The 23524-nt window shown below is 34.8% G+C and overlaps 4 protein-coding genes across 4 annotated transcripts; 1 reads left to right on the forward strand and 3 right to left on the reverse strand.

Moving 5' to 3' along the window:
- Nucleotides 1-534: 534 nt before the first annotated feature.
- Nucleotides 535-4225, reverse strand: LOC125856498 (AP-2 complex subunit sigma). Its single transcript, XM_049536058.1, has 6 exons — nt 4070-4225; nt 3807-3905; nt 3670-3720; nt 2298-2471; nt 1305-1364; nt 535-823 (listed from the first exon to the last, which is right to left on the reverse strand). The coding sequence occupies exons 1-6, from the start codon at nt 4070-4072 to the stop codon at nt 782-784; spliced, it is 429 nt and encodes a 142-aa protein (XP_049392015.1). The 5' UTR covers nt 4073-4225; the 3' UTR covers nt 535-781.
- Nucleotides 4226-12231: 8006 nt separating this feature from the next.
- On the reverse strand, nt 12232-16276 carry LOC125855434 (hexokinase-2, chloroplastic). Its single transcript, XM_049535158.1, has 8 exons — nt 15912-16276; nt 15128-15278; nt 14857-15039; nt 14233-14307; nt 13979-14134; nt 13562-13893; nt 13368-13449; nt 12232-12918 (listed from the first exon to the last, which is right to left on the reverse strand). The coding sequence occupies exons 1-8, from the start codon at nt 16193-16195 to the stop codon at nt 12580-12582; spliced, it is 1602 nt and encodes a 533-aa protein (XP_049391115.1). The 5' UTR covers nt 16196-16276; the 3' UTR covers nt 12232-12579.
- A 1745-nt stretch (nt 16277-18021) lies between these two features.
- On the forward strand, nt 18022-19731 carry LOC125855569 (WEB family protein At1g75720). Its single transcript, XM_049535306.1, has 2 exons — nt 18022-18228; nt 19101-19731. The coding sequence occupies exons 1-2, from the start codon at nt 18082-18084 to the stop codon at nt 19560-19562; spliced, it is 609 nt and encodes a 202-aa protein (XP_049391263.1). The 5' UTR covers nt 18022-18081; the 3' UTR covers nt 19563-19731.
- A 693-nt stretch (nt 19732-20424) lies between these two features.
- LOC125856798 (uncharacterized) lies at nt 20425-20846 on the reverse strand. Its single transcript, XM_049536427.1, has one exon. It carries the CDS (start codon nt 20836-20838, stop codon nt 20425-20427), a length of 414 nt encoding a protein of 137 aa, XP_049392384.1. The 5' UTR covers nt 20839-20846.
- Nucleotides 20847-23524: the final 2678 nt, after the last annotated feature.

Here is a 23524-nt window from a genome sequence, read left to right on the forward strand (position 1 = left end):
TTCAGGGAAGTGTGTTTTTTTAAAACTTATTTTATTGTGTTTGATAGATAAGTAAAAAATATTATTTTAAAATTGTTCTGAATATAAAATAGATAAATACAATGTGATGGGGGCTACACAAATGAGGTTGAACATGTTCAAAGGTAGGGAGAAAGAATATAATCAATTGGAATATTATTTGTCAAACTTATTTTCTCTATTTTTACTCAAAAACTATCTGAATTTTGTTACTCCTATCTGTTACTTGGGGGGCAGTTACCCCAGTTTGGCAAACTGTTTCGTAATACTTCTTCTAACTTTAATGGAGCTATAACATGAATTGAGTGGGCTTCACGTGTTACAATTCTCAAAAATTAAAAAAAAAAGGTCTAATTTTGACTATAAAATTACTTTCTATTATACTTCGAGTTGGAGGTTCCTCTGAATGAAGGGCAAATATAAGTTGTCCCAAAGTATGATGGCCAGTAAAAATAAAGAAATTTCGTATTGTAATAACCCTTTTTCCCACTTTCAACAACAATATAGCCTCTGGAGTTGACAAAAGATAAAGATATTCATATTTAAACTGGGAAAAGCTAGAGACATTCATATTTAAACTTGCAAACAACCTTTAAATGTATGAATGAACAAATCTTGTATTAAATGAGGCCACATCAACATGAAAGTATCAACAGGATACAGAATGTCTAATGCAGTAAATACAGCCAGCCGGAAGAGAAGTGCAGATGATGAAGGAAAAGGAAAGTGTTCGTTTTGACTCTTGAGCAAAGCACGGAAATCTTCACTCCTGCTTCTCCAACTCTCCCATTCTCTCGATGATTGCCTGGCGTGTAAAAAAATGTTGTTTAGGCCGAATCAAGTATGCATCAACTTCTTTTTTCCATTGGGCAGGGTGTGAGGAATGAGAGCAAAGGAATATATATACAAAACCAGAACATCTGGTCTTCTCATGGTTGAGGGACAAACAACACCTAATATCTAGTTACCCTGCTTCAGCAGAAATAGTTTGGACCACTGCTAAATAGCTTTTTAAAATTAACACCATGAAATTAGCATGTACATGTCAGTCAATACACAAATGTATATACACACATACATATGTGTGCCTGTACCTGCATGAGCGGGCATCAAAATACCAAAAAATTGGCCAGCTACAGGCCCTAGCGAGTATCACAAGATCAAAAAATTGGCCAGCTACAGGCCCTAGCGAGCATCAAAAGATCAAAAAATTAGCCAGCTACAGGTCCTACGTCTGGGGGAGGGAGGGAGAGGGTAAGAGGTGATTAGGGTAGCAGATTTCTTACCCTCTTACTTGTTTCCTGGAGCTCCCCAGCAAGAATAAACTCATCTAATATCAGATATACCTGCAGAGGGAAAAAATTGAGCATAAATGATACAACAAGTTAAGAACGGTGCCATTGACTCTACTAATGAAAAACATATTTCTTCATTTCTAGCAAACCAGTATTTTTAGTTAGTGCACATGATGAGGCATGAAAACGTCGTTACTACTTTTTCCTGGCCATCTGATTCTTTGTTGAAAGAATGATCTACCACCAGCCAGAGAAACGTAAGTTCTCGCTTATTATAAAATTCCCTAGAGCTACGTTTTGTGAAAATCAGAAGATCTATGATTTACAGAGAGGAAATATCAACTACTAAATTCTAATAGTAAAAAATCACAAGCGATGAGGAGGGAGTACTTTGAGTTTTCATTCAGGACGGGATGCTAATAATATTTACAGATGTAAGTGTTGGATGGGAAGATGAAATCCTACTATATTAATAGCCAAGTGGGACAATGAGCAAGTCTTGGATACCACCACTTGTTATGGTACCCACCAGTTTCTTCCTTTTAAGAATCTTAACTTTGAAACCATGGTAAATCCTGCACTAAACCATTTCTTCACAGAAATTAAATTTGATTCTTCTACTTCATTCGATAACCTTCCATCTCTGCCTAAAACCATGTTCAAACAGGGAAGGCTGCCTCATGGAGAACCAAGGGGCATATAAAGTAATTGAGCTTAACCCAAGCTGCAGGACTAAGTAGGTATGTAACTTATAAGGTTCAGCTAAGGATTTGACAACAAGCACCAAGTTGGAGAGCCGGCACAAAAATATAAAAAGAAAAATACAGCAACATTTAACAGGCATCTTAGAAAATTCAACGAGAATATTGATTGATTTACAACCAATGAAAGGACCATTGTGTCACAACAGGGATCACAGGAAAGAAAGATGTTATAAACTTTGCTGCTTCTGTAAGTAGCAACGTTTGATGAGAAATGTCTAACCTTGTGGAAATTGAAAACCAAATCCAGCTCACAGACATTGCTGAAGAAGTGATCCAAAATCTCCACAAACAAGTGGATGGACTCTAAATAAGCCAATTCATTGTCTGTGATATCAACACAAAGTGAGAAAAATAATCCTGCATATCTTCTGTATATTACCTTGTGGGTACGGAACTGCAAAGAGGATATAACAAGCAGGTGTTAGTTATTAGTGACTTATCAAGGAACATATCTACACAAAAACTGAAAAGAAGTGGAGACTCAAAATTAATAGTGAATCAGCCAGATATGTAAATCTCATGCAACCTATTATTGAAGTAAGTTAAGCAGCTCCATCATCAAAAAAAAAAAAAAATCGCTAGATTCACTTCTTTCATCAATTCTGCTGAGGTTTCAGCAGAAAAGGTATTGATTTCCCTTTTAGTATTCACATTCAGTTGTTTTCTATCTTATTTTACAAAATATAATATACACAAGTTCAAACCTCAAACTTGTTTTCTCTCACTTCCTTTGCTTTACCTCCCCCTTACAGTTCCAAGGATAAATCACTTACTTAAGGAACAAAAGAGCTTCTTTCCGATATCTTGCTTTGTACTTTATGTCATTGAGGATTTTTAAATAGTTGGTTATGCTTCACGGAGCATCTGATGAGAAATGATTGCCCAACAAAGTTAAAACACAATGCATCTTTTGTTTCCTTTTGCAGGTTGACATTTTTCGATTCTTTAAGAAATCAGATCCAGGAATATAACACCAATATTGAAGCCAGAATGAATGCATAAAAAGTGGTTGGTATATAATTCTAAACAAATCCTTTTATCATGCACAAGCAAAAGGGAAAAAGGCTCTTCTTTCTTGATCCTTCCCTCTCTCCACTCTCCCACTCTCTTCCAACCTCTAAGTTTTCTAAAGCCAAGAGATTGAATTAGGAAACAACATGTAGGTATGGAGAAATGCCTCAATAAGAATTTCATTCTCAGCCATAACATAGGTTACTCTACACAGAAGTTAAATTTTGAACAATAAACTGTTCTTGAATCCCCCACCACTCCCTATCCTTCAATCATTTCACAAAGTTATTCCTTTGATAACAAGTATTTATGATGCAATGGAAGATAAATACGATAAGATAGTTAAACATTAATACTTTTAGAAAATTAAAGACTAGCGAAAGAGTCTCCCCTTTGCCTTAGCACAGTTGCAGCAAATTCGCTTAGGTGTTCTATAGATCGAAAACAAAACAGATAATCACATTTTCGCCTTTTGCATTTCAAGCTGATCAAGTTAAACTCAATTCCACAGATATAAAAGGGCTTAATCAGAAAAATGCTAGCTTCCATCAACTGAAATTAAAAAATTCAGACTTCATTACCTCAACAAAGTTGGTGAATTTGGGATCTCTATTGACCACCAACCGATGAACCTACATGATCCAAATTGACCATATAATCAAAAATCACCAAATTCACATAACCAAAGTAAGAAAAAAGCAAAACAAAACTAAAATACCTCATATTCCACCTTGTGCTTCTCGGATTCCTCAAGAGGTATATAATACTTAGCCAAACGAGTCTTTCCTTGCCTGTTCTGAAGCAATATAAAACGGATCTACCCATTTTCGAAATGACCCAGTTGAAAACAAACGATCAAATATCAATACACTAGAAGAGAAATGAAAACAGCAAATTGAATGGAAATTGAAAACAAAAAAGATTGTAATTTCTGCTACCAAATAATTTTCAGTGAGATCAAAGGGAAGAGGAAAAAGTTACCATTTTGTTCAGAAGATCTGCAGGCAAATAGCTGGAGAAACAATTGAAAAAAGTTGGAGAAATCTCTTTGATTCTTTAATTTGTAAAAACTAGCAAAAGCCCCAAGGGGTCAGAACTGAGGCGCCAGAGAAGAATTTTCACCTTGTTTTGAGGAAATGACAAAATAGTCCCTTATGTTTGGGTCATGGTTTAAAATTGTTCCTACAATATGTTTTTTTGGGAAAAGGGTCACATAACTCATTAAAATTGTTCCTACAATATGTTTTTTTGGGAAAAGGGTCACATAACTCAATATTAAAGATAAATGTAATGAATAATGGCAAGATAAGGTCAACTAATAAATGAAAGTTGGAAATATTTTTGACCCTTTTCCTTATGTTTTTATTAGTTTGGTTTTGTATGTTTGTCAAAAGTGAACACTTCTAATCTCCGTTAAATATTTCACAAATTTTGTTTGTTAGATTTGATGAGAATTATGGGGTGGGGAGGTTTAGCGGAAACTCATATTTGAAAATAGGAGGTATGATTTTTGCAATTTTTGTTATTTCATATAATATTAGTGTTGTAATTTCTAGGATTTGATGAGACTTTCTGATATTTATAGTTGGGAAAAAGGACAAATATACCCCGAACTATTATTCATCATACTTTTGGGACATTGGTGCCCTTGCATCAAAAAACTAGAGCATGCCCTTCACTCTAACGGAAGACTATATAGGGACACGTGGCGCAATTTTATCAGTCAATCCGATATTTAATAAATGTCGGGCTGGTGGATAAAATTATGACACGTGTATGTCTGTTAGTATAAAGGGTATATATGCTTTAGTTTTTTTACGGCAGAGGCACCAATGTCCCAAAAGTATGACGGAGGATATCTGCATACCATTAACGATAGTTCGGAGGTATATTTGTCTTTTTTCTCTTTATAGTTTAATCTTTTTTTTGGTTAGTCACACCATTCTCGAATTACTATCAACATCCAAATAATTACACCTAGAGAGTACTTTAGGAAGATAAGTCATCTTCCAGGTAGTGTACCCTCTCTTCTAAAGCCTCAAACAAAGAAAATTATCTAGTTACAAAATGTCTGGACCAAGTATCTACATCTAATAACTTTTCTATTGTCCTTCAAGTAATTGACTCTTTCACTTATCTCTTTATTTGTGTGACTGTAATTTCTGTACTTAAGTCCTACCCAACAGTTGATTGTAGCTACAGAAAGTCATCTGAGATAATAACTATTAGTTGAGTCACCATCTACGAAATCAACTCGAGAACTGTGGTTCCACAATTAGTGTTATCTCCTGTATTCAGGTTAGTCAAAAATACAAAAACAGAAAAAAGATGAAATTGACAGAATGATTTTTAATACGAGTCCACAGAAACCACTGTGTTTCCTTAAGAAATTTAATCCCCTCACTGTACCCGAGGTTGCAGATTAATTCCTCCCAAGATAAAACGGATTAACCTGTTAAAAAAGTAGCGGTACCTCAAACTTCAATAACTTCAGCGAACTTAACAACAGCAACAAGAGCACACACAAACACAGTCGATCGACAATTTTATTTATGTAAGAAAATGTATGCAGAGAGGAAAATTTTTCAGTGTTTGAAAAAACGAAAAAGACCTCTTATTTATAGTCATTTGCAGCAAGGAACGCGTCTGTTCAGAAAATCTGTTCAGACCCATTTTTTTCCAGAACATTCTGTCCTTTGGGAAAAGTAACGACTTTTCGGAAGGATTACCGTTTGGGAAAAGTAACGACTTTTTGGAAGGATTACCGTTACACTTGATTAACATTCTGAATTAATTTATAAGAGAGAGGAAATGATTTAACAAAATTGATTAAATAAATTTTGTCCAAAAATATTATCAATCAATCACATCATTTGCCAAATCCAAATCCAAATCCGAATCCGAATCCGAATCCGAAGCCGAAGCCGAAGCCGAAGCCGAAGCCGAAGCCGAAGCCGAAGCCGAGGCCGAGGCTGAGCGAGCGACGACGACAGCGCGAGGGGGCACCTTCTTCTTAACCCTTTAAGAACTAAAGGAAGTGTTTCCTAATATAAGGACAACAATTTCCTTTCTTCTACCGATATGGTAAAAATGACCTTTCATTTGCACTTTTGCAATGATGACTTTTCATTTTCCCTCCAAAATTGGTTCCCCCACTTTCATTGGTTCTTCCACTTTCCATTTTCTCTTTTTTATTTCCCATTCACACCTTGCTAAACCCAACAATCCCCCACATGAATGGGGAATGGCTATTGTTAAAACATATGCATGAAAAACTTGTGTGTCTTGTAAGTAAGGGTTAATCGCATCTGGATAAGTAGGTTTCCCTTTAAACTTTCCGTAGTGAACATATATCGGATATACTCGGTCAATCGGTAGATTTGATATCTTTGAACCGTCGAGCTTTAGTGTATACCTAGACAACATAAGTCACACAATCAACCCTTGAACTGTTTTTGGTTCTCATTGTTTTGTTCGTTTCAGCCATGAACACATCTCGGTTAATAAGTGCTTAGAGAACTGGCCTTACCTGATTCTCCTTGAAGCGGCTTACACTTCACACTTACATAGGTGGTTTCTAATTGTGTTATCCCGTAGATACACTATTTGATATACCCTGTATCAAACTTAGAAACCATTAAAAAGTCCTTATGCCTTTATCCTGGTTACTGAACATTGTCTCATCATGAGAATGGACCATCAAATATGTTTTGACAATGTTGAACCGTCATCTATGACTTTGTTTTATCTCCTTGAACCTAGATCTTGGGATCTCCAGTCTTCTAGGTAGAGTTACCGCCACGATGACTTGTTCTCGGCCATAGTCCCATTCCCGTCGATGATCTCTCAACTCCCTCTCTAGTTAGGCCTTTTGTAAGTGGATCCGACACATTATCCTTTGACTTTACATAGTCAATTGTGATAATTCCACTAGAGAGTAGTTGTCTAACAGAGTTATGTCTTCGTCTTATGTGACGAGACTTCCCGTTATACATAACGCTTCCAGCCCTTCCTATTGCAGCTTGACTATCGCAGTGTATGCATATAGGGGCCATTGGTTTGGGCCAAAACGGAATATCTTCTAAGAAATTCCGGAGCCATTCAGCTTCTTCACCTGCCTTGTCTAAGGCGATGAATTCTGACTCCATTGTAGAGCGAGCTATACATGTTTGTTTGGATGATTTCCAAGAAATTGCTCCTCCACCAATAGTGAAAACATATCCACTCGTGGATTTCGTTTCAGTTGACCCAGTAATCCAATTTGCATCACTATATCCTTCAAGAACTGCTGGATATTTGTTGTAATGCAAAGCATAGTTTTGAGTATCTTCTAAGTACCCCAAAACTCTCTTCATTGCCAACCAATGATTTTGATTGGGATTACTTGTGTATCGACTCAGTTTACTTATAGCGCAGGCTATGTCTGGTCGCGTACAATTCATGACATACATCAAGCTTCCCAATACTCTGGCGTAATCCAATTGAGATTGACTTTCACCTTTATTCTTAGCAAGATTAAGGTTCACATCAATTGGGGTCTTTGCCTTTTTGAAATTCAAATACTTGAACTTTTCAAGTACCTTTTGAATATAATGAGATTGAGACAATGCTAGACCGTTAGGAGTTTTGTGAATCTTTATTCCCAATATCAAATCGGCTACTCCTAGATCTTTCATGTCAAACTTACTAGCAAGCATACGCTTAGTAGCGTTTATATTGGCAATGTTCTTGCTCATTATCAGCATGTCATCCACATATAGGCATACAATGACTTCCTGCCCCGTAGTGTCTTTAATGTAAACACATTTATCACACTCATTGATCTTAAATCCATTTGACAACATGGTTTGATCAAACTTTGCATGCCATTGTTTCGGTGCTTGTTTTAGTCCATAAAGTGACTTAACAAGTTTGCATACTTTCTTTTCTTTGCCGGGAACTACGAAGCCCTCAGGCTGTTCCATGTAGATTTCTTCCTCCAACTCTCCATTTAAGAATGCGGTTTTCACATCCATTTGATGGATTTCAAGACCGTATACTGCAGCTAGGGCAATTAACATCCGAATTGATGTAATCCTAGTCACTGGCGAGTATGTGTCAAAATAATCAAGACCTTCTTTCTGTCTAAAGCCTTTGACAACAAGTCTTGCTTTATATTTGTCAATAGTTCCATCATCTTTCATCTTCTTTTTGAAGATCCATTTAGAACCCAAAGGTTTGTTCCCTGGAGGAAGATCAACCAACTCCCAGGTATGATTGCTTAAGATTGATTCAATCTCACTATTGACAGCCTCCTTCCAAGAGGTTGAGTCGCTAGACAACATCGCTTCCTTGAATGTTTGAGGCTCACTTTCAAGAAGGAATGTTACAAAATCAGATCCAAATGAAGTAGCTGTCCTTTGACGTTTACTGCGCCTTGGACTCTCTTCATTGGTTTCATTCTCTTTTGGTTCTTCTCGAGGTTGTTTAGACCCCCCACTAGATGACTCAAGTCTAGTTTTATACGGATAGATATGTTCAAAAAATTCAGCATTATCTGATTCCATTACCGTATTATCATGAATATCCGAATGTTCGGACTTATGAACCAAAAATCGACATGCCTTACTATTTGTGGCATATCCAATGAATACACAATCCACAGTCTTAGGCCCTATTTTCACCCTCTTAGGTATAGGAACCTGGACCTTGGCAAGACACCCCCACACTTTGAAATATTTCAAGTTGGGTTTTCTACCTTTCCATTTCTCATATGGAATAACATGTGTCTTCGTATGAGGCACTCTATTGAGTATTCGATTTGCTGTAAGGATAGCCTCCCCCCACAAGTTTTGTGGTAAACCTGAACTTATAAGTAAGGCATTCATCATTTCCTTTAAAGTTCGGTTTTTTCTTTCTGCAATTCCATTAGATTGTGGAGAGTAAGGAGCAGTAGTTTGATGGATTATTCCATTTTCCAAACATATTTCTGCAAATGGAGATTCATATTCTCCACCTCTATCACTTCTGATCATTTTGATCTTTCTATCCAACTGATTTTCAACTTCAGTCTTATATTGCCTAAATGCATCTATTGCTTCATCCTTACCATTTAGCAAATAGACATAACAATATTTAGTGCAATCGTCAATAAAAGTTATGAAATACTTTTTCCCACCACGTGTTGGTGTTGACTTCATGTCACAAATGTCAGTGTGAATCAGTTCTAAGGGATATGAACTCCTTGCAACAGATTTATAAGGATGCTTAGCATACTTAGATTCAACGCAAACTTGACATTTTGATTTATTGCACTCAAATTTAGGCAAAACATTTAAGTTAATCAGTTTTCGCAAGGTTTTGTTATTAACGTGTCCCAAACGTTCATGCCATAAACATTTAGACTCAAGCAAGTAAGAAGAAGCAGAATCTTTATTCATATCAACTGCAATTACATTGAGTTTAAAAAGGCCCTCAGTGAGGTAACCTTTTCCTACATACATCTCATTCTTACTTACTACAACTTTATCAGAAACAAATACACATTTGAATCCATTCTTAGTCAGAACTGGTATAGAAACTAGGTTCTTTCGCAATTCCGGAACATACGAGACCCTGTTCAAAGTCACCACCTTGCCTGATGTCATCTTTAAGAGGATCTTGCCAGTTCCTTCCACCTTTGCAACAGCGGAATTTGCCATAAACAACTTCTCGTCTGTAGGTGCTGGAGTATATGATGAAAATAATTCTTTGTTGGCACAAACATGGCATGAGGCACCAGAATCTATCCACCATTCTCTTGGATTTCCAACCAAGTTGCATTCTGAAAGCATTGCACAAAGATCGTCCATCTCTCCTTTGGATTCAGCCAAATTTGCTTGATCCTTCTTCTTGTCCTTCTTGGGACCCCTACATTCAGTAGCCTTATGACCACGTTTGCCACAGTTGAAGCAGCTTCCATTGAATTTCTTCTTAGGAGGATTGCTCTTTGGACCAGATGCTTTCTTTCTTTTCTTTGATTTTGTGGGATCTTCTTCAACAATATTTACTCCAGATATTGCTGAATTACCACGCGATCTCTTTTCTGCGGCCTTGTTATCCTCTTCGATTCTCAGCCTTACCATGAGATCTTCAACAGTCATCTCCTTGCGTTTATGTTTCAAGTAGTTTTTGAAGTCCTTCCACAATGGAGGTAACTTCTCAATAATTGCAGCCACTTGAAACGCATCATTCACAACCAATCCTACATTAAAGATTATGTGAGTATTAAGAATAAACTTAATATTTCCAACATAGGTATTAAATAAATTTATACCTTCAGCAAGGAGATCATGGATTATAACCTGCAATTCTTGAACTTGGGTGACGACAGTCTTACTGTCTATCATCTTATAGTCCAGAAACTTTGCCACAATAAACTTCTTCATTCCGGCATTCTCTGTTTTGTACTTCTTTTCTAAAGCATCCCAGAGTTCTTTTGAGGTTTTCATATTACTGTAGACATTGTACAGATCATCCTGCAGGCCACTCAGAATATAATTTTTACACAAAAAATCAGAATGTGTCCATGCTTCTGTTACCAAGAATCGTTCTTCAGGCGGAGTTTCATCTGACATAACAGGAACGTTCTCATTAATGAACCTCTGCAGACTCAACGTGGTCAGATAGAAGAACATCTTTTGCTGCCATCTCTTGAAGTCTACTCCAGAAAACTTTGCAGGTTTCTCAGCCGGTGCTAGGGCAGCATTTGAACGATTATGTGCAACCGATGTTGTTGCAGCACTTACTGTTCCAGCATTTACTTGACTTGAATTAGTCATTTTTCTGTCACAAATGGCAGACAATTTAGTATTGAAATAGTACCAGTAAAGACTAAATCCTTACACAGACTGTTTCTAATTTAACGATAAAGTTTTTATGTTCTTTTAATCGTTAATCGAATGAATTTTAAAAATTCAAACAGAGTAGAAAACCATAAAGGTTTTAATCTCCAGAAACCTCAAATACAGAAACTATTAAATTTCTTAAGATTGTTATCTCCTGTATTCAGGTTAGTCAAAAATACAGAAACAGAAAAAAGATGAAATTGACAGAATGATTTTTAATCCGAGTCCACAGAAGCCACTGTGTTTCCTTAAGAAATTTAATCCCCTTACTGTACCCGAAGTTGCAGATTAATTCCTCCCAAGATAAAACGGATTAACCTGTTAAAGAAGTAGCGGTACCTCAAACTTCAATAACTTCAGCGAACTCAAGAACAGCAACAAGAGCACACACAGACACAGTCGATCGACAATTTTATTTATGTAAGAAAATGTATGCAGAGAGGAAAAATTTTCAGTGTTTGAAAAAACGAAAAAGACCTCTTATTTATAGCCATTTGCAGCAAGGAACGCGTCTGTTCAGAAAATCTGTTCAGACCCATTTTTTAAATTCAGTTGCGCCAAATTAATTATGTTGCCAAATCCAAATCCAAAGCCGAAGCCGAAGCCGAGCGAGCGACGACGGCGCGAGGGGGCACCTTCTTCTTAACCATTTAAGAACTAAAGGAAGTGTTTCTTAATATAAGGACAACAATTTCCTTTCTTCTACCGATATGGTAAAANAAATTAATTATGTTGCCAAATCCAAATCTAAAGCCGAAGCCGAGCGAGCGACGACGGCGCGAGGGGGCACCTTCTTCTTAACCCTTTAAGAACTAAAGGAAGTGTTTCCTAATATAAGGACAACAATTTCCTTTCTTCTACCGATATGGTAAAAATGACCTTTCATTTGCACTTTTGCAATGATGACTTTTCATTTTCCCTCCAAAATTGGTTCCCCCACTTTCATTGGTTCTTCCACTTTCCATTTTCTGTTTTTTATTTCCCATTCACACCTTGCTAAACCCAACAATTAGCACCTGAGAAGTGGACATCAAATTCATTCAATCTGCACTAGTACAGGTGAGCCAGTTTGTTTATGTTCTTCATTCAATACTGAGTTAAAGTCATCCATTGCATTCTAAGTTTGTCTTATAGATGTCACTATGCAGTCCATATATGGCAGTGAATCATGTCTAAACTTTTGATCTGTGAATGTCATCAAATTTATAACTTTCAAGATCTTGCTATTTATCAAATTTTGGTTAAAAATAACCAATATAAGAAACAAAACTGAGAAAATTCTAAAACACCAAAGAAATGTGCTTATTTCATAATTATAAACAAACAAGATGTTCTATATTTACTGATACATCTGCTTTTATCACATAAATAAGTCACTGCTGCATAATACAACAACAACTATGCCTCGGTCCCAAACAAATTGGGGTTGGCTATATGAATCCTCACTTCTTCGTACTTCACTAATGGGAGTAAAAAAATGGCATCACAAACAAGAGCCTCTACTTAAAGAATGAGAAGTCCAATGATCAATCCTTCGTAGAACATTCTAAATTACAAGAAAATTACAAATGCTCATGTAATTTTTCCTCAAGCAAGCCTTTGAAGACATGAAATTTAGCATTCTCCTTAATAATCATGTTCATACTTTGAGTTTGCAGCAGCTAATAATGCAGCTCCAATTCCAGAACCATCTTTTGAATGTTCTATCACTACATTTTTCGAAATTTCCGAGCCTAGTAGCTCTGTGACAGCTTCTTGGAGGTATCCTCTGTACTGAGGATAGTGCTCGTATAAGCCTCCATCCATTGCTACAACTGTTCTTTTACCAAAGATGAGGCCTTTAGAATCCTCCTCCATTTTCTGTAGAATCCCAACAATTCCTGCACCAGCCAGATGACCCCCTCGTTTTGCAATAGTATCGCAAATGTCCACGACTGTTTTCCTTGCACTTAGATCGGATTTTACCTGAAAATTAATAATCAAAAGCAAAATTGTGAACATCAAAACGTTCGTAGACTTCTTTCATACTCTATGAAAATATTTTGTAAAGAACTTCTAGTGCTAGAGAGACTAAATTATTTAGAATAGGATGGACGACCTTAACAACATGGACAATGAGAGTTCATATAGCTGACCTCGACTTGCTTGGGATTGAGGCGTAATAGTAGTTGTTGTTATTATGTGTTCATATCTATAAACGTAACTCTGGAAAATGTTCTATGTTTATGGAAACAGATGGTAAACTATCCTTTTGAATGTTGTCTTTGGAATGAATATAGATCTTCAAATGTAAGGCTCTTCATGAATCGATTATTGGACAATAAGTATTCAATCGGAAAAAAATTGTCCTAGAAGATACGTGACCAGAAAGAGTATTGCAATGTAAGTTAAAACACGAGAGCTAAGTAATATACCCCAGCTACATCATAGAGGACAGACTCAACAGCTTCAAGATCTCTTGATGTATCCTGCTGCATGGCACATATATCAGGTGTCCTATATGATGCAGATCAGACAGAGTGAGTAAAAACAAGAAGAGTGCGAGACTAACTAATACTTCTCCGAAAACATTTGCATCATAAACTTCTGATATAACAAATGTAATTACCTCAGCACAAATGGAGTGACTAACTTTTCCGGAACATAGCTGCCACCAAATAAGCCCCCAACCTTGGCCATTTTGACCAGCACCCGTCTCACAATTTCCCCAAGGTACATACCGGAGATGGTTTTTTCAAAAATCTTCATCAAAAAATAAGACAGTAGAAAAGACCATGAAGAAACAGTGTGATACCAAGTATACGAAGAAAAGAAATTTTCACATTTTGAGTCAATAATACTTGCCTGCTCACCAGGATTAATGCTCTCGGCATCCATTTCTCTATCAAACTCAGTTAAAGGAAGGCCATTTGAGAAAGCTCCCCATTCAGTATTCACAATCTAAAATATAAGATGCATCAAATTCAATGGTTGCTAAAATCTATTCATGAAATAACTTGACGAAGGAGATTTGGGCTCTACTTACCGTTATTGGAGACTTGGACATCCTTTTTGTCAGCTTAGGAATAGCATCCACACGTTCTACATAGCAAGCATTGGTTCCAGTCCCAAGAATGACAGCAACCATGGCATCATCATCCCAGTATCTTGCTCCGGCTAGTGTTCCCACAGTGTCATTGACCTAACTTGACAATGAAATCATGAAACGATTGAACTAAGGAAGCGCCAGACTATTCTCCAACATTTCTACAATATACATGAAGTTGAGCAAGAACCTACCAGGGCAGACACTTGCATATCCATTCCCCGCCTCTCCATGGCTTCATTTAAACAAGCAACAACATCTTTTCCCGCCTGTTCCATGTTATGATGGAATCAAAAAGTAATCGACAGGTAAAATGAAAATGATAATGACAAGAGAGACGGTTAAAAATCAATGTTAAGGAACTCTTCTCTACTAGTTTGGAATCCAGTATTTTCTGATTCGACTTGTAAGATCAAAGCGATGAAATGATCCCTCTAATTACACAACTTACTAATCAGTCATCATACAGTAACCAGTACTCTTAAAAATTTGTTGTACCTGGAAAAAATGGACTCACTATATGAAACACTCTGTTGTCCAGAAAACAGAAAATCTCACATGCACAATCGATTGGGGATGGAATTACAGGATTTTACCAAATAGATGATTCCGGTGCTTGTTTCAAAAAAAGGTAAAAACGTTCGTTGGAAGTTTTAGTAATTTGAGGGAAATTGACCATGTTTACTGAACCTAAAATAACGCAGAATTGATTGGCCATCTTAGCGATGTATGGTTCCAGAACCAGTCATAGGCTAAATTAGTAAGATGTCTAAATCTGCCACTCCTTTACACAAATAAGAGAGTCAAGAAATACTAACAGTTCCAGAGACAGCAAAACCTTTTGTCCATTTGATTAGGATTCCAGTTCTTATTGAAGTCTGTTTCACTGGAAAAGAAAACGTGAATCCTATTTCCCTTGTCCGTCCCTGTTGCAACTCAAAATTACCACCTTCCTTTTGTGCAAATTTTCCTAGCGCAGAAGCTATGAAATCGAACAGCTCCTACAATAACCGATGCAAAGATGAATACAACAACAACAAAAAAGATAGTATTGGTCAAGTCCCATTATAACAAGAAAAACTAAACAACCTCAGAGGTAGCAAACATCAATTCCGGGGGTATAGAGACTTGCTCAAACTCAGTGGCGACTACACGCTCTTCTTTACCACCTAGCTGCACCCTTAGCACTCGGAAATTTGTACCACCAAGGTCCAACGCATAAAACAAGCCTTTCTCATTCCTTCATTAATCATTAAAATATAAGAACAAGCTCAACAATCAAACAAGTGAACAAATAGAAAGCATACTTGGAAATATTAGAGACATATAAATGAAACGAAGGGAGTAACATATAATCAAGACACTAAAACATGCTCAAACTTTTAGACCAGTCACACACATCACACATCAGTATGGTATCAAAGCAAACAGAGATTATTGATTCAAATATCATCGCCGTCCATAAAAGTAATGTGTTCGTCCCATGAACAAAAATCAAGCTCATATGTGACCGCGTGTTCAAACATAATACAATTATTCAACTTTCAGCTTTTAGACGAGATGACAAACACATTTCATGGCAAGTCTTTAAACCATGTAACTCCTTATGATTATGCCCATCAAATTAAACTTGTGAAGTACACCCAATACCAAAAAGTAACTATAGCTTAAAATAGGTAAAAAAAATAATGGGATCTTTACCCAATTATCTGACCAACCAACTTGTTTATTTTTTCTAGCCAGTATGCACAGAATACATATATTACTATTCAGGTTAATTCTTCGAAAAGGGTAATTTATAATAGCAACAAAAAATATCACCTTCAATAAGCAACTGAACCAAAAAAAAAATAAAAAAAAATTAGTAGCTTACCCAGTTGGTAGAGTGTCGACATAACTAAGGATCATCTTCAGATCACTGCCGCCATCGACGGCAAGCCCGGCCCGCATATCATCGGCCATTGCATCCGCCACGTGGCGCAAAACTGGGAGAGGAGTAGCACAGTCTTTCTGCAACTTAGTCAAAATTGGTGCTACTCCTAAGCTATCAGTAGATCGGACGGCACACATAATGACACGTGGCCTAGAGATCGTTTTATGAGGTGATCGTGAAACATGGAACGATCGGACGGCCGGCGAGCTAACGGTGACCGACATTTTGGGTAACAGTGAGATCAATTCAATTAAATTGTGTGACGGAGAAAAAAAGGGGGACAATAAATGGTGAGGTTGAAACAGAGTGTGTGAAGATCTTTACTTTTAACACTAAAAAGTAGTAATTGATAGTAAGTTTGAACAGTTGGATTTCAATAAAATAATGATGAAATAATATATGTGTGGGGATTTAATGAAAGAATATAAGAATCTGGTATATGGCTGGCTCACTACCCAACTGTTCGTTACTTTCACAGTGCTGAAACTTAACCGTAGCTTTTCTTCCCTTCTCTGCTCGGAGATATCAGTTCTGTATGATACTATTGTTGTTGATTACTTCTCGATCTTTATAAAATTATGTGTATTGAGAGTTGAGTGGGACTTTAAAAAATGCGTTCAATTCTACTTAAAAACTCTACAAAATATATTCGATTTCAATTAGGATTTTTGTTATAATATTCTTATTTTTTCATATCTTATTCATTATTAATTTATTTTCCACATATTTAAAATTTGTTACAAATAAAAAATTTCAATACTTTATTTATGAATTAGTTTGCTCATTTATCGAGTCAGGTTTCTTAAAATTCATATTCTCATGTTAAACCAAAGCACACGAAATAAAACTCTTGGCATATAAGTACACTTACAACTTACTATTCTAGACATATCATAATACTACATTTTTTTACAGTTATATTTATATATCATAAAATAGAGAAGTTTAAACTTAACAAATATTATAAAAAAAAATATAATATTTGTAGAACATACAAAAAATGACAAGAGTGCCAAATTTTCTCCAGGTTGTGGCGGACAAGACGATGTTGACAAGAGAGCTACTTGGATTTTTCACTATTTTTTTGTTTGCTTTTGGTTTTCTGTCGGAGTTTCAAATGTATGTTTGACCAACTGAGTGTGTCCTTACTAATGTGGATAAAATGCCAGTTTTAATACTTAGTGAAAAATTATTGAAAATATTTATGCAATCAAAAATAATTATTCTGCAACAAAATCTATTTAGACTTCATATCTATTTAGAATTACTGTATTATTTTTGTATCAAATATGCAATAAGTGTGTATGTTTTATATTTTTCAGGGTATATATATAATTCACATGTTGTATAATATATAAGCGTAATTCAACTGAAATTCTTATTATTGTATATCAAAAAAATGTGTGTTGTGCATTTTTTGAAATAGGTAAATTTTATAAACGTGTACAAATTGGTAATCTATTTATTCGCCTGGATAGTCTTGTAAAAGTGTTAAAAATAGCTTTTACAATAGAGATTCTTTCGATTGAATGATAACGGATGTCGGCTCAATTCGAAGAAAATTATGTAATAACTTTACAAGAAGTGTTAATTTTGGCCCTATTTTGGAAAATAGGGAAAATATCAATTGTCATAAACTTTCAAATTTCACAAGAAAAACCATACTATAATCACCTATAAAATTAAAACTTTATGATAGCGATTATTTTTTTAATTAGTGGGGTTAAAGAGCGGCTATTTGTGAACTTTAACCCCGTAAAGGTTACTTATTCATGTGGGTTGGGCTCAAGGTTTAAAACGTCTTTTTTATAAGTCAAAATCAAAGTAGGCCCAATAAATAAACCAAAAAAAAAGCCCATACAGTCCAGCCCAATTTGCCTAAGCTTCTACTTGAATCAATTATATATTTTACCAAAAGAAAGTGGTACAACTTACAAGGAAGAATAATTCTAGTGAAGTGGACTTGAAGAAACGAAGCTCCACTTACTCATCTTCTTTTGTTTCCACTTTTTGAGCTCTTTTATAGTCTCTCATTCATCTAACACACTCCTACAAACATAACATACATTACATTCGATCGATAATAGTGTTGAAACTGATAATAAACGATATGGAGGAATTAGAAGGAGGAGCGACGATGATGGGAAAGGCGGAAATTGATACGAGTGCTCCATTTCGTTCGGTTAAGGAGGCAGTCATGTTGTTCGGAGAAAGAGTTCTTGCTGGAGAGCTCTACTCTGCTAATAAGCTTAAACAGGTAATATACATCATCTATTCTCCACTTCATATTATATATACGGATAATATACATAATTTTAAAACTATATATGAGTACTTTTAATATATTTGTAGCATGTAATTTGTCTTATTATTTTTCAATTTAGTGATTAAATCACTTTGTGTCACAATTATATGTAGTTGTCTCTTAGGGGATATAATAGTGTATATTTGCTTTATACCGTATAAAATAATAATCTATCCAGTATAATCTTACCCTACGGGTTTAGGTATCATGAGTCCGGCACCTTTTGGACGCTACAAACCAAAAGGGACTCTCCCTAAAAACACATATCAAAATGGACACTTCGCTCATTTATGGGTTGTAGTGTTCAAAAAGTGTCCGTTTTGGGATGGTACATAAGATGTACGCATACATTATCATGAATTAATGTATTAAGTCTATTGTATGAAACTACTTTTGCAAGAGGCTATTTTCATATGGCTTGAACACATACAAGTATAATCTCTAATATGCAACATTAAGAAGTAAAAGAAGAAAAGAAACGTTTGCTTAAGCTGCAATACAAGTATATGTTTTTTCATGATGTTGGAGAATAAATTTAAGACTGATATATATATAGTGAAAAAGAGGATTAACCAACTAACCAAAGTATCTTTTAATTTCAAGCATATATAAACTATTTATAGATATACTAGATTAAAGATTCTAATATTTAACTATACAATGAAGTAGTTCATTTTATGAAGTTCAAGTTCCCTACATTTTCACCAAATATTAGTAAATCATCAAATTATGTTACTTGCAAACAACAAGGTATGTAACTCACGTTGATGTTATAAATATTATTTACACTGTCAGTATATATAACTTAATTATTATTTTTTCAGAAACAAGATGGATCGAGTCATGAAGACGAAAGCGACGACTCGTTTAATGATGAGTTAATTGAGACAAAGCAAAGACTAGAAAGGGCAAGAGAAGAAAGATTGGTAATGGCTACTTGTCTCTCTTCTTTAGAAGAAGAACTTGAACGCACAAGAAATGAGCTTGATAAGCTAAAATTTGAGCAACAAAAAGTCATGGTATCAGAAATTGAAGACCTAAAATTTATAGAGAAATCACAAATTATGTCACATGATCAAAATAATGTTGAGTTTCATAAAAAAAGATATGTCACATTTGCAAATCCTCCACAAGGTGATCATGATCATGTTGTCTTACAAACCCATCCTTCAATCAACAAGAAGAAGAAGATAAAAATACCCCTAATTATTCCATTGATTGGGGGATTTTTTTCTAGGAAGAGAGGTAGTAATTCTGATAATAATATTCAATCTTCTCGAATTTAAAATGCGCCAACAAAAGAGAGATCTCAAGGCTTGTGTCCTGTTTGAATCTTCATAACTTGACGTGGAAGGAGTTTCATTTATAATTTTCCAATGGTTTTGCTTGAAATCAAAGTGTGAAAAGTAAGGTTGGTTAACATTCATATTTGATTTCTTTGTGTAAAATTTTCAATAAGAGATATACTATTAATTATGACATGTAATTCCTTTTGCTTCTTGTAATAATATAAATCTCGAATGAGTTTTACAAAATTTCGAGAATAGCTAAATTTCGTCAGAAAAATTAAAAATAAATCATTCTCAGATAGTATCTATTTAAAGACAAGGTTTTTGCGGTGAATCTCGTTTGAAATTAATCTGAAAATGGAGTTCTAATAGAGTTAATTATATAGTAATATTTTACTCCAATTTTGAAGTTAATTTGACAAGGAAAAATGTACGACTTTTTAGGTCGATTTGGACTCGATTTTCAGAAATTAATATTTTGGGAATTATTGTTCATATTTTCTTATGGGAATCCTGTAATTGAATAGATTGTGTAGATTTAGAAAATCAAATCAGCTATTCCATATATACGTACAACTATGTTTAAATTTACAACATCAAATTTGAACTCATAAAATTAAAAAAAAAAAAAAAAACAACACAAGCTACAAGCATGGTTGCACATAATTAATTACTTTAGCCAAAATAAATAAATAATAATCACACAANTTAAATCAGCTATTCCACATATACAACTATGTTTAAATTTACAACATCAAATTTGAACTCATAAAATTCAAAAAAAATAAATAAAAACAACACAAGCTACAAGCATGGTTGCACATAATTAATTACTTTAGCCAAAATAAATAAATAATAATCACACAATAACGTCCGATTTTCTACCACTAAAAATCCCTTGATCTTGTGACGACTTATTGAAAAACTCTATACAATCAGCAATAGCTTCATTATAATGAGAAGTTGATGAATAATAGGAGCTACATGAGGTCTTCGGCGGGTCGGGCCGGTCACAGGATCTCCGTCTCTGTCCTGAGCCCGGCCCGGAAGCCGACATCGTTTCCCCAGCCCGACTCGACCTCCTTCGGCCGGACGTCGGGACGGGGAAAACGAACCGCATGACGATTTTGCGGAAGCGATCGAAAAGCTTCATGGCGGAGAAATTGATTAATTTATTAGAAGAAGGGCTAATAACTTGTGATGAGGATTGAAAATTTTCTGAAACTTGAATAACAAAGCTTTCTCTTTGAATAGAAGCTTTGTTAGTGTACATTATTGTTGTTTCTCTTTGATGTTAGAACACAAAAGCCTTTGTATTTTGTTATAAGTTTTGGCTATAATAAGGTTATATATATTTATGAAAATTGGAAAAAGATGATGTTTTAATTCTTTAACCATGTGACCAAATCATATGTATGGGCTTTTGCTGTCTTTTCAAAGTACATTTGTTTATTTATATTGTTAATTTCATTAACTTCCAAGTAATAATCATGTCTTGTACTATGATATAATATTAACTCAAAATAATCATGTTAGCATGGTAATAATTAATATCATTGGTTCTATCCTTCTTAAACTAACTCTTATGAATAATTATTGACAAACTCAAATTAAAGTCACACGTAGAATTAAAATTTGAAATTTATGATTCGAAAATTTGAGTCTTTTAAGTAACTCGATCGATTCTAAATTACTAATTTTTACATGTAACTAGAATGAATTACTTAAGACAATTTAGAGTTTAGATTGAAATTCTTGACTTCGGCCAAACTTGTATGCTATAGTCTAGCTTAAAGTTACTGAGACGTTCAAAATGAGTGTGATTATATTTTATGTATACGTTGTGAATATTTTTATAATGCATAGATTGATTCAAAAGTAATAAAATATCATCCAATAAAAAAGGTGAATTTTTGTGCTATAGGTAACGACAAAGCATATAAGGTGATTATCTACTTGCCATTTATGAGATGAAAAAACTAGAATTATATATGATGACTTGCTAATCACATTTATATTTAAATGATTAAATTAGTAATAGACAGCAAGTTCACTAAGACATGATTGACTGGCCTAGTTTTTAATTAAAAGCAAAGAAGTTTTAAAAGTACGACATTAATGAGTATGATCAATAATAACTTGCCTTTTTTCCTAAGATAATATTCTCTAAGAATCACTCCCAAATGAGTACTGCATGTGCTTGGGCCTTTTATTATCCGTCAAAAACTATTTGTTGCTTTGAGTTCAAATTCTATGAGATAGTTTGTTTTAAAAGGTTAATTATTAGCTTGATTAATTTGGTTTTACCATTGGATATTGGATGAAGTTGATTTTTTTACAGTTATATATCTTGTTCGCACCTCAATTATATTCAGGCATTTGTTATCTCTCACCTTGAATAATTACTTTGTTTATCAGGGCTTAACTGTATTCCGGTCATCGAATAACTTAGTCTATCGAGATTTAGGCATATAAAAAGAAATTGCCTACTATATTATGTCAAACATTTGTTGTCTCCCATCACACTAGTATGGACTAACTATCTGTGAAGATTCTTTGTATCGACCATCATAAATATCGAATAACCCTGTCTATTGTGGTTTAGATATATAAAAAGAAATTGATCTATTATGTCTAGAAGTTATAGAATTTTAGTAAAAGGACTACTTGTGTTAATTGTCAATGTATGAAAATCTTCATTGGAGGAATGAAAAAAGAAGGCCTAAACCAATGTGGTAGGAAGCCCAAACCAAGCCCATGGAACAGGAACCTGCAATCAACTAGAGCCCAATCCTGAGATAACTTGAAAATCTTGGTGGGCTCAACCGTCTGATTTGCAAACATGTAGCCAATTTTAGGTGTCATATTTAAGTTGTATCTAACTTTCTCAAAGTATTTAATTTATAATCACTACTGTCCGTCCAATCTTCATGAAAAAACATATTCATATCACATTAAATTTACATCACGAGAAAATTTATCAGAGGTCTTAAATTGCATCTAAATCTGGATTATTTCAATTAAAAAAATAAATCTGAAATTTTGAATTTCAATCTTGTAAGGTGTGAAGTTGACTTTGAAACGGCTAAACATTAAAAACTTTACAATTTTGGATATGCCTTAAATAGCAATCCTCCACGCCACTATATATCTATCTGCGTGCTTGCGTAAGTTTGTTTATCCTACCATATATCAATGCTCTCACACTCAAGGAGGATAAGATTTGCGTATTTCAATCTCTAATTATTAATAACATATTGGGTATATTGTTGGCTTACTTGTCAAACTAAGCTTCGGGCATAACTCACACCCTAGGAGGATTGTCCTTGCCTTATAAGAAACTTAGGATTCTCGTCCTTCACCAATGTGGGATTCATCCATTCTTCACCCCCTCACGCTCAAATCTGGACATTCTTTATTTGGAAATTGGAATTCCATTGTCCGGTCCAGTGCATGCATGTTTATGGAGTACATTCCATTCCACCCCTACATGGTTCGGGACCTGGAGGCCCACATCGAATCGAGTCTGATTCTGATACAGTGTCAAATTAATTTTTAAATAGTCTAACTCACACATCAAAAATCAATTCAAAAAGACTGAGAAGGATCATCTAAACCTTATAAGAACTCGTGATGTGAGATTCATTTGCAAATTTTGTTTTGTGTGAACAAAGTAATTGTTAAATATTTTTTACATCACATAAGTAATACAGCTATATGAGTGCCAGCTCAGTTTTAAGAATAACTAACAAAAGAAGTAAGAGTAATATTTAAACAATAAAGAGCATATTGCCAGAATGGTCGATACGTGTACATGTACAACAATATGTATTAATGCAAATCTCAGTTTTCAAAAATCAAAATATAAGGAGGGAGATGTGCTAAGTTTCCATTTCAAACTATACAATTTAATACTCATCATTTTCCCACCATTTAAAACAAGTAAATGCAAGATATTC

The sequence above is a fragment of the Solanum stenotomum genome, chromosome 2, assembly GCF_019186545.1.
Source record: "Solanum stenotomum isolate F172 chromosome 2, ASM1918654v1, whole genome shotgun sequence".
Lineage (NCBI taxonomy): Eukaryota > Viridiplantae > Streptophyta > Magnoliopsida > Solanales > Solanaceae > Solanum > Solanum stenotomum.

Bases quoted from the DNA above. Each gene is read 5' to 3' on its own strand.
- LOC125856798 (XM_049536427.1), bottom strand. From the start codon at position 20,838: ATGTACACTAACAAAGCTTCTATTCAAAGAGAAAGCTTTGTTATTCAA.
- LOC125855569 (XM_049535306.1), top strand. From the start codon at position 18,082: ATGGAGGAATTAGAAGGAGGAGCGACGATGATGGGAAAGGCGGAAATT. The intron at 18,229-19,100 runs GTAATATACATC...TTATTTTTTCAG, and splicing joins CTGCTAATAAGCTTAAACAG to AAACAAGATGGATCGAGTCA.
- LOC125856498 (XM_049536058.1), bottom strand. The intron at 3,721-3,806 runs GTATTTTAGTTT...TGGATCATGTAG, and splicing joins AGCACAAGGTGGAATATGAG to GTTCATCGGTTGGTGGTCAA. The intron at 1,365-2,297 runs GTTAGACATTTC...TTCCCTCTGCAG, and splicing joins TGGTTTTCAATTTCCACAAG to GTATATCTGATATTAGATGA.
- LOC125855434 (XM_049535158.1), bottom strand. From the start codon at position 16,195: ATGTCGGTCACCGTTAGCTCGCCGGCCGTCCGATCGTTCCATGTTTCA. The intron at 15,279-15,911 runs GTAAGCTACTAA...TGATTAATGAAG, and splicing joins GTCGACACTCTACCAACTGG to GAATGAGAAAGGCTTGTTTT. The intron at 13,894-13,978 runs GTAAGTAGAGCC...CTTATATTTTAG, and splicing joins TGTCCAAGTCTCCAATAACG to ATTGTGAATACTGAATGGGG.